Here is a 12002-nt window from a genome sequence, read left to right as displayed (position 1 = left end):
TTTTTTTTGTCAATATGTCCGTTCCATTGCACAACCTAAATATCTAATAGTTCTTTGGAAATCTTACATTATGAAAAATAACGAAAGCATGAAGCAGCTTACGGGCTACTTAAATTAAATCTTACATTGTATGAGGTCTACATTGATTGATTGATGCGCAACGCTCCTATCAGCAGTTTTGTGCTGTTTCGAGGCAGTCAGTTTGGATTGGTGTTGGAAGTCAGAGAGCCCAGAGAGAAATACATATTCCTACATACTAATCATAGTCAATTAAGATTGGAGTCTAGCTCATCTGCCATATGCAATTTGCTACCGAAAACCTCAGTGTGGACAAGCTAGTGTTAACAGTAATTTGACTACTTGAAGTAATTGGCCACCAAGGTCTATCTTTATGTATGAAAAAACTCAATAATTTAAAAGGAGTAAATATATTAGCGGATTATAGCATGTCTTTTTCTTTTACATAACATGTTTTCATGGTATTAAGTGAGCTAGCTAAAGGATGACCCCTATTCTCACAATCGAGTATCAATACAATGTATCCTAATGATAATTGTTACAGCAAATTGCACTGAGTGTGTGGGTAAAGGTAATATCTTTTGCTAGCTTGCTTGTTGAATAAAAAAAAAAGTTTTGTAATACATAATCAACTTGAAAATCTGAGAATCCATGGCATGGGCTGAGTAGTCATTGCAAATTAAAGTTTTGTTTGAACTCTTAAAGATAAAGTTAAGACTTGGAAGATAAAGCTATCAATCACATATATACGAGTTTTCAGCCAATCTAAGCCCCCCGCCCCCCCCCCCCCAAAAAAATAAAAAAAATAACCTAGATTATCCAAATAATGACATATAATCATTCTTGCCTTTTTTCAAGTAGGGTTCTCCAATTGATTTTTCCGTGTTTTATTAACCAGGTCAGGGCAAGTTTGACACTTTGAATTGCTGCACGTGTGTTGGGAAACTTAACCATTAAAACATTATATATAGCAAGCCTGTAACGAGTTTGGCTGTCCCTCTGGTATCTTTCGTCACTCTTTTATCTGAAATATATGGAGCAGTTCGGAAGCTTTTTCAAATTAAATGAATTCATTATGTTGGGAAGACGCAATTAGTATAATAAAAAATTTAAGGGTGTTATTGATACACAATCAAGGAAATAAGTTTCAGAATTCGCCCCTGATATGGTATTGAAACCTGTCCGTCAAAGCATCCTCATATTCAATACTTCACTTTGATTTCTTTCAAGTTCAAAAGGAAGACATGTACATGGCTCCATCATATCAAATATACACATGATACAAAGAAGATGTTTGAAGAACATGTTGCCAAAATTTATTCAACCAATTGAAGGAAGATGTCTTGTGGATTGAATTATTTATGCACTGAATTGTTATGTAGGGGGTCGAATACACAGCAGCTGAAACAGAAGACAAGTTAATTTGACATGAAAAGTGTTTATTTTATTTAATATGCAAATATGAGTACAATATTAATATCATCACAAATGGTATGATATTCATAGCGTTTTGCTTATTATTGTATTGTCTTCAACATGCTTAACAGTCAGCCTTTTGTTTTTGTATGTTTAATACTCACCATTAAAATTTGTATTACAGTATTAAAGTTTTAATTATCTTTTGTATCAATAATTCAGTCTAGGAGAAAATATATTAATACTGTTTGTACTGTTATGAAATTTCCATAGAGGAAAAACATTTCCTTAAGGGAAATTTGATGTTCAGAAATTTCCCTAGAGGAAATTTGAAGAACAATGATTTCCTTAGAGGAAATTTGTTGTCTTGAATTTTCCTCCAAGGAAAAGTGTTTGTCAAAAATTTCCTCACAGGAAAAAGTATTTCCTCCAAGGAAAATTTGAAGCTACAAATTTCCTCACAGGAAAAAGTATTTCCTCAAAGGAAAATTTGAAGCTGCAAATTTCCTCAAAGGAAAAAGAATTTCCTCTAAGGAAAAAGAATTTCCTCTAAGGAAATAGAATTTCCTCAAAGGAAATAATTATGCAGCAAATTCCCTAAGGGAAATCTTTTTCCCTTGAGGAAAAATCTTTTTCCTTCAGGGAAATTTGATTTCCCTGGAGGAAAAGTACTTTTCCTCTGAGGAAATTGTTTAAAAAAGGGGCATAACTTTTTCAACAGTGGTGCAAGAGCCAAAAAATTTTAGGACAAATATCAGGGAACCAATACCAACCAAGTTATCAACTTTATTTTGACTTAACTACAAAAATCAAGGTGACAACTTTTGCACTCAGCGGAATTGCAAACTTGTCTCGGAGACTGTTAAGTCATCTAATTGCACCATTTCATAACTACGTGTGACTTTTATTCTTTAATTTCAATGTTACTAAGATTTATCACAATAACAAAAGTTCAGTGGGTTTTTATTAACTTTTCAAGGAGAAAGTCTGTTCATTTTAGATGTCATGGCCAATATGAACTAAACTGACAATTAAATTGAACAATTGATGAGAATTTCCAAAATTAAATATTTACTGATGTAATGTATTTATTGACCTTTATGTTGCAGAATTAAGGTGACTTTTGTATCAGATACATTGATAGGCTAGCAAGTGTGTCCTCCTATGTAGCTTTGAATTATTAATATGTGGTAGGGTTGATACAATTCAACTTGCATTATTACACCTCTTTCGACCTTACACAATGAAAATAATAAATAGCTATTTGCGTTCGCAGTATGTAAAATGCCAGAATACATTTTGCCAATTGTGTTCTAGTCTATATCATGACACGTTTGGTTTGGATTCCAATGCCATGATTTTCTACTGTAACGATTTTAGTAACATTGCCTAGCAAAATATCGGTTTTCAGAATCCATTGACAAATAGACATAGTGACAGCAAAATCAAGAGGAATTTTTCTTTCGTAAAATTTAGATAGAAGCCAAAATATGTTTTATTAATCATCATGATTCCACTTTATCATCAATAACTTAAAAAAATCATTCAAAATGATAACCACTGGGGGTTGGGAATGATTTGAATAATTGAACAAATAAATTAAGGTATGGAGTATAATCAGACGAAAATCCACCCTAACAAAACTTATATAAACAACTTTAATAGCGCTGCCAAATATGGTGCTCTATCGAACTATTAAGAACTAAATCAAGACTGAAAAGTGATACTCTTGGACACCTTTGACAAAAATTCAACTGACAAGAGTTAAATGTACAATTATGATATTTATTTCATTAAATGGTGATTATAGTATGGGTGAGCACTGAAGGATAGAAAGTTCATTTGTTTTGAAACATGAACATCAAATTTCAAAATTGATTTTTTTATGCTCCATTTATGGACATTATGTTTTCTGATCTGTGCGTCCTTTCGTCCATCCTTTCGTTTGTCTGTTTGTCCGTCTGTCACGTTTCATGTTAAGGTTTGGTTAAAGTTTTTGATGAAGTTGAAGTCCAATCAACTTCAAACTTAGTAAACATGTTCCATATGATATTATCTTTCTAATTTTAATGCCAAATTAGATTTTATCCCATTTTCACGGTCCACTGAACATAGAAAATGATAGTGCGGATGGGGCATCCATGTACTTGGAAAACATTCTCGTTTTTAATTGTATTACACATATATTTCAGTAAATGATCATAGATCATTGTAGTATTTGTGGGCACTGAAGAGTTATGATTTCATTCATTTTGCAACATGAGTATTTTTTTTAATTGTATTACAGTAATACACATATATGTCAGTAAATGATCATAGATCATCATAGTATGAGTGGGAACTGAAGGGTAAAGATTTCATTCATTCTGCAACATGAACATCAAATTAAACATTGAATTTTTGTAATCAGGCAAAATTTTGAAGAGTTCATCTGACATCTGTCTTTGATCATTATGGTACTTATTTTAAAAGTATTAAAAATATTTTTTCAATGGTATCTCTTAAAACAACAAGATCTTGTTTATGTGGCTCAAAGTATTTGTGTAATAAAAAAAGCTTGACAAGATATTTGTCCAAAATTTCTTTGACCTATAATGGTTTACATTTACAAATTGTGACTTGGATAGAGAGGTGTCTTATTGGCACTCATACCACATCATATATCTATATAAGGTATTTTCTATCATAATGGAAATTTCAGTAATTGAAACAATATTAAGATTTTAATCTTTATTTATTTTAAAAGTATTTGTTTAATAAAAAAGGCTTGACAAGGTATTTTTCGAAATTTCTTTAATCTATATTGGTTTACTTTTACAAATTGTGACTTGAATGGAGAGGTGTCTTAATGGAACTCATACCACATCTTCTTATATCTATATAAGGTATTTTCTGTCATGATAGAAATTTCAGTAATTTAAACAATTTCAAGATTTTAAACTTTATTTGAATTTTCAAATACATCAAACAATACAAATGAAACATTTTAAAAATAAATGCATGTAAAACATAAACATATGAACATGATTTATACATTGCTTTACTATTATAAATCTGTCAACTACTAACGCTAACAAAAGCTGTCTGTGTACCTTCTATAAAGAGTTGTGATGAACATGATTAGGATTTGTGTAGATTGTAAAATTTTAGTGCAGTTACTTCTATGATTACTTCAATGATTCAATTTGTCGAATAATTTATGCAGATTACAAAATCATTTAAATCTCTTCAATAGCGATAATACCTTGCATATTAATGTATGATTTTAGCTAAAGAGAATTTTTTATTTCAAATACTTTATCATAAAAATAACTGTTCCTACTTCATTAAGTTTGGTCTATTTTGTGTTTTAAATATGAATAAAGGCTTTTACATTGATTTTACAAGTAGTAAAGATGTAGAATTTCAAATGAAAAAGGCCATGAGATGAGAATAAAAAAATAAACCCCCAAAGAGTTACTATTTATTATTAATAAAGTTGAGCTACTCACACTTTTAAAGCAAAGCTTTGCTAATATTTCAATAAAAAAAAAAGAATCAGATTTAAGACTAATCATTTAGTTTAAAGCTAAGCATAAGTAGTGTTTGCTTAACCAATTAATAACAACAAATAAAACAACATTTTGTGTTGTTATCTATTGCATCTCATATAGATAGAGAACAGATAAAATTTTTGTGAAATTCTAAAAGACAAACAAATTAATCTTGTTTTTTTGCATTGATATCATTTCTATTATGTCTACAAAGTAGATTTAAAAAAAAAATACCGATGATAAAATCTCAACTGGATTGAGTTTCTTACATATTGCAAACTGGAGATGAAGTACAACTCTTGAAGTCTTCTAAAATGTTGTTGTAATCCACACAAATTTGAAAAAAAATATTACAATAAGCCATTCTTAACTATTTTATCGTAAATATATCTTATTTTTCTAACAAACAATATCTTTGATTATTAAAGAATAAATTGTAAACTTTTTAAACATGATCTTATTGTGTTTTTTTTTTCTGAAAAAACTTTTAACTATAATGTATTGCATCTTAATCCTGAGAGTGTTAGTAAGACATTGAGAAAATACCTGAGCAACATAAAATTAAGTGTTATCAGTCTTCAGTTGTCTTTGTACTTTGTGTTTTGTTGAAAACTTATGTCTTTAATCTATGTAGCCTTCTTGAATATAATAGTCTGTCATTTAAAAATATCTCTTACTTAATTTATTTATGAAAAAGAAATGATAATAATTCTTTGACTTTTATAATGATGTGCTCTATGAGAAAAAGTAATGGTTTAATTAACAAACAGAACACAAAACATTTATATTGCATTTTGTGTACAGCAGTAAACCTATCTTAATAACATAAAAAAAGCTTAACAAATAAAAAAAATAAACAGAAATGTATAAATAAATCAATAAAACGAGATTCGATACATTATCAGGCCACTTTGGATATTTGAAATCATAATATACAAACATCATAACCAAGTTTCTTCCTTAATTTTATCAATTCAATAGAAAGCAAGTTACACAATCTTTTGAAAATAAATGGGGAATATGTCCATAGTTGTACAGGACAAGGGTAAATCGTATTGCTCCCTCCTCTACAACAGGGGCATACAAAAATTGGACAACTGAAATACAAACTGCTCAAGTAAATTAGGCTTGACTAAGATAACCCTTTTTAAATATCCTGGGCAAATTTTATTTCAATAACTGACCATTTTTGGAAAGCTCTTGTAATAATTTAAATAGTACTGACCACTGATGAAAAAATATATACTTTTGGTGTAACCAATGAATGTTTGAAAAGTTAAACAAATGAATTTGAGACAGATGAATGTATTAAATAAATCAAAACTTGTAAAACTAAACAAAAACACACAATGTTTGCAGATTTTGAATAAGGCATAGGCTATGTAGATATTATATAAAAAAATGTTAATGTTAAAATAGAACGATAGCTCTTACAATGTGACCTTGAAATGCAGAAAAACAACCAATGTGAATGCTATAAAAAGTCTAACAAATGGTAAAAAATACAAACGAAATTTACGTAAAAAAGCACACAAAACAAATTAGTTGCAAAGATAATATATGCATAAATCTATATCCAATACTAATAAGAATGTTAAGAATGTTTTGATTCAAATAAAGGGCACAAATGATTTAGCATTTACTGTTAATTCAGAAATTATTGCAAGGTTTGTTTAATGGCAATTTTGTTACTGAGTGAGTATAACAATAATGAGAGCTTGCATTCTGTTATCTGATACATATATTTGTAAGCAGATTTTCCTGATATTGCAATGATTAAACTCACATTTCTGTTTATTCATTAGAAATTGTAATATTAATGCACACAATAATTTCTGAATTTACATTAACTTTAGAAATAAAAAGTCTGTACAGATAATGCAAACATCATATTTCAGGATTTTTTCTTTACAAGTCTCATGTTCCCCCTCCCCCTCCCCCCTTTTTTTCAATGGGAGATTTACCACTATTATTCAATTCTTAAAAATTTACCAATGTAAATCAGAAGCAATTCTTTAAAATTTGAGAAGCATCTTAAAAGGTATATTTATTTATAGATGAAATTTATCAGGCACATAAAAATAAGTGATAAAATATTTAATAATTTAGGGGATAAAAAACAAAATAAGCCTAGAGAATAAAAGATCTGTGAATAATTCTATAAATAGATTAGGCTTTATAATGACTGTAAAAGACAAATGATAAAATCTTATTACACGTTTGTGAAAATGAACAAATTCTTTGCAAAAAAAACAGGAAAGGGAGACAATCATCTGTGATTCTGACAAAGATTTAATTTAAAATGTGTCTTTTAACAACCTTTAATACTACAACACAGTATATCATAAAAAATTCTGGTTTTATTTACTGTCACAAAACATGTACAACCTGTTCTGAATTTCATCTTAACATTAAGTTTAAAAAATCTTGAAAAAAGCAAGGCGTAATAAATGTTAGTGAATTCTTCATTAGTTATTCCTCAAAAACATACACTTAATCTAGGACAGGCACTTTGAAATCTCTAAGTGGGTGGGTGTCACATATTTTTGTACTGTGGAAATATGAGTGAAATTCTATAATTGCAACTAAAGGTGTTTTTTCCATTTTAAGTGTGCCTTTCCTTTGGTAACATGTATGTTTTAATGAAACAGCTCTCAACATAAAATGAAAATGAATACCACATTTTAGTGATAATTGCACCAAAATAAAATAAATCAACAATACATTTATACATAAACACACATGTAAAATTTACAACTGAATTAACAAGGAATATTCTTAAATCAATATCACTTGGTAATAAATATGAAAGCTAGAACTATGTATTTTGTTTCTTAAGTAATTGGATGGAGATATTCACTCAGAATAAATTACATGTACTTTGTTTTCATGTTTTTCTATATTCTTATTTCTTTTAACACAATAATTGTGATCAGCAATTTATAAACACTGTGTACAGGCCAAAACCCTTCTCTTTATTTAAATTGTTTATATTGCTGCCATTTTTTATTTAACCATGAAAGGCAGCATCACATTAAAATAAACAAATCATGAGACAAATTTCTATAATTATATAAATCTATTAAATCGACACAACTAAATATACAAACAATGATGAGGGGAAGAGGATAAATATTTGTATTGCTACGTCAAAGGTACCAATCTGGCTTTAACTTGATGGAATATATTTGCTGGAAGTATGAATTTCTTATGACCAGATGTAGTGAAACAAACAATTTTCTTTCAAGCTAGCACAACATGGCAGTTACATGTCTAATTCACATTTAAAGCTATAAATAAACCATCCATCATATACACTTAAAACATTTCATACAGGTGGGAAGTGAAAAGGTGTAAAAATGAAATGATAATCTGAACTCGGGACATGACGTAGTCCTAATCTTCTGAAACAAAAAATGTTAACAACTTTTCTTACACTGTGGATTCATTTATTACAAGTAAAAAAACAATGTTCCATGTGGACCACAATCTAAAATTTCAGTAATCAAATAATAATTTAATTTTGGATGCTTCTTCTGATTGGCAAAATATTTCAAAAAGCAAGATTGAAAACCGTTTTGTATATTGTTGAAAATATAATTCTTAGTTTTACACAAAATCCCTGTGTGACAATGACTTATATAGGTCAGTGTTAAAGGTGGCATTGCATTAAATAGCAAACTAGAAATGTATAATAATAATAATGTCAAAAGTTAAAATACTTTTGATTCATTAACTGACTAGCTTCAACATATTAAACAACACTTTTGATTAAAAACCTGGCCAAGTATATAACTAAAACATAAAGTCGATATTTATACAATGTAACTGTAGTGGTTAATTAGTCTTGGCTGCCTACTGAGTTTGAAAGCTATTGCTGAAGAGCACACATGAATGTTTTAAATCAAAGAAAATTCAAATAAATATTATGAGACAGTGATCTTGATTTAATGAAGCGAAAAAAAAGCTTCAAATTGTTAAACTGTATGCAGTGATAGATATATTTCTATGTTCAAGTATATAAAATGTATTCTTTTCTTCACAATAACTTTAAAACTTTTCAAGAGGTATATCTTATGTGCATCATCACAAATTTCCTATTTTAAGGTAATACTGAGGTTTTGTCTTTGAAAAAAATATTGATTAAATATATTTTCCATTTTTGGTGTACAGTTTATAATAATCCTATCCCTGCTTGACAAATGAAATTTCAACCATAACTCATTTTAATAAATGTTTAACTAACCCTTTAAACAAATAGAAAATAATTACAAAGTTTAATATACATATATACAAAACAATAACTAATTTATATAATTCAGAGACATTTGTTCACACAAACATACAAGCATTGTTTAAATTGTCCATTATGAGACTATCTTCAATATATATAGATATATATATCCACAACATGTATAGCCGAACCTGGTACACGACACAACCTTTAACCTAAAATCACTGGGATTAAGCACATCAATGGTCCCCAAAGTTTTATTGGAATGTAAAGCTTATATCATATTACTCCTGTAATATCAAACTGGAAAATAATAGCACTAAGGAATGAAAACAGCAAGGATAAAACAGTTAATAAGATTGTGATACTTGACAGTGCATCCTATATCCATCGACACTCTAAATATGGTGTGTATCGCTGTAGGGTTTAGACAGCATGAAGTGATACTTTATCAGCTTGAAATAAATATAATAACCTTCCTTCCATTTGTGCTTAGAATAACCTTGTATAAATTGTCGAAGTCTTTTACAAGGAAATCAATTCTGTCACTATGTCAGAAAATTCGGCAAAATGAGAATGATTTTTTTCTAGATAACATCACCCACAATAAACACTTCTCTATTTTTTTCTCATCCAAAGATCCATTCACATTCACGTTATAATGATTTATGCCTAATGAATTAATGCTACACAAATGTATGCATGGCCGATGGAGCGGCCACATCTGAAGCTGTCATTTTTTCTGCACCATACTGTCCTATAAATGAACCATCTTCATTAAATCTACTAGGATCAGGATCAGCGTATTCTTCTAGACTGTCTTTATCACTCTCTAGGGGACCTTTGTCATAATCATCAGGACTACCGGCTAAAGGTTGTGTCTCACCACTGAAAGGAACAAATAAAAACAATTAATTTTCTTACCAATCGAAGTTGTATTTTCTAATTTAAACATGTGAATGAACAAATGTTATAGTCAAATGATTATTTTGATTGAATGATTATGATTGCTATTAAACATTCAGTGGCAAATATTACATGCATATTATGGATAGGACTCGCTACTGTACTGTGAAAATATCACTGTGTACTGGACTGACACACTTTGTAAGATTTGCTATGTGCTGGATCGCAAGGTAAGTAACCAGACTATTTTTGTTACGATATGTTGATATAATATTAAATTATAATTTTAATGATGAATATTTATAATTTTAAGATAAGGTAGTAATTCCAGTAGGAAACTAAAAACTTGCATGTGTTTTTTGTAACTCTTGATTAGGAAAAAGCAATCTACAATGTATATGATAAATATTGTATTATGTATTATATGTTAAGGTTGGTCGACATGACAAAAATTGCAAAATCATGTCATTTTTCATTTTTCATTAGTTCAGGTCTATTTTAAAAGTGATGACTGTTAGACAAAGCAGCATAACTCAAACCACAATAGGTTGTCTTGCTTTGGTTAGAAAAACAATGTGTCCATAGTATATGGATGATCCACTCACACTCTAACTTTCTATGGACTGTGGACTGTGAAATTGGGGTTCAAATTCTAATATGGCAACAAAATTCAGAAGATCATATCATAGGGAATGTGTACAAAGTTTCAAGTTGATCGGTATTCAACTTCATCATAAACAACCTTGATCAAAAACTTTTAACCTGAAGCAGGACAGATGGATGGACAGATAAACGAATGGATGCATAGACCAAGAAACATAATGCCCCTAGGTGGGAATAAAAATTAATAAAAAAAAAAACATGAAAAATCTCTGTAGAGGAAGAGGATCATACAATTGTCTTGAATTTTCGATCATTGAGAAAGCAGACATGTTTTCTTTTAATTATTCCCCCCCCCCCTCACATTTCAAAGTATTACATATTTAAATATATGATCAAATAATTAAATATTTCTGTTCTGCTAACTTCTTTGTCAACAATAATTTTTTTTTTAGTTCAAAAGTTCAAAGTAGCTTATCACATTTGAAATGAATCAAAATATTACAAATACAAACAAAAGGAATTGATGAATGTGTATCAATGAGACAACAGACCAATAAACCAACAAAAACAACATCTAGAGATTTTACACAGATTTGGACAAGTGTCTACAAAAGTTCAAATTAAAAATTGCTCCAAGCTTTTAAAGAGATATATATTCAAATATATATCTGATATAAATGTATGTTGTTTTCCAAAATTAGCAAAGCAAAATTCCATCATTTGTTTTTAAGAACATTCACAAGCAAAATATTGGATCAACTGTCCACAAAACATAGCAAGTTACAAATTAGTATGAAAAGAATGCACAAGCTGAAATGTCTCGTCTGCTTTACTGATCATGATTGAATTTGTGTTGAAAGTCTTTAAGACAACTATCACATACTCTTTATATCATCAAGACAAAGTCAGATAACCCTGCAAGACAGACATGTACACCTTACAATCATTCCATACCCCAAACAAAGTTAACCATCAGAGAAACAGGCCTAATAGCACAGACACTTAACATAGACCAATAAACTAAGAAAATGAGGTCTTATTCAAATGAAACCTTCCAGAGGGATCTGCACATTATTCCATACACCAAATATAATTATTTATAGTATCTGATAAATGGTCCTCATAGTGAAAGATTTCTATAATCTTGATCACTGATCAACGAAATGAGGTCAAGGTCAGATGAACCCTGTCTGATGGATTTGAAAATTGCAAGTGATCCTTTTACTGATAATAAGAGAGAAATATACATGGCAAACAGTCACTGAACCATGAGATGAGGTCAATGGACATAT

General features: G+C 29.5%; 1 protein-coding gene across 6 annotated transcripts in view; it reads right to left on the bottom strand.

Annotated features, from left to right (window-relative positions):
* Positions 1 to 4359: 4359 nt before the first annotated feature.
* The window catches only part of LOC143071692 (neuroglian-like), a 121830-nt gene continuing 114187 nt past the window's right edge, over positions 4360 to 12002 (bottom strand). For 5 of the 6 annotated variants that reach the window (XM_076246178.1, XM_076246212.1, XM_076246194.1 and 2 more), the window contains one exon: positions 4360 to 10089. In XM_076246178.1, coding sequence (XP_076102293.1) covers positions 9888 to 10089 — 202 coding nt within the window. In that variant the 3' untranslated portion in view covers positions 4360 to 9887. The remainder of the gene's footprint in view (positions 10090 to 12002) is intronic. The other variant, XM_076246218.1, reaches the window with a different exon arrangement.

The sequence above is a fragment of the Mytilus galloprovincialis genome, chromosome 1 (assembly GCF_965363235.1).
Source record: "Mytilus galloprovincialis chromosome 1, xbMytGall1.hap1.1, whole genome shotgun sequence".
NCBI lineage: Eukaryota > Metazoa > Mollusca > Bivalvia > Mytilida > Mytilidae > Mytilus > Mytilus galloprovincialis.
Note: the sequence above shows the minus strand (reverse complement) of the source record. Positions and strands in the feature narration are given on the sequence as shown.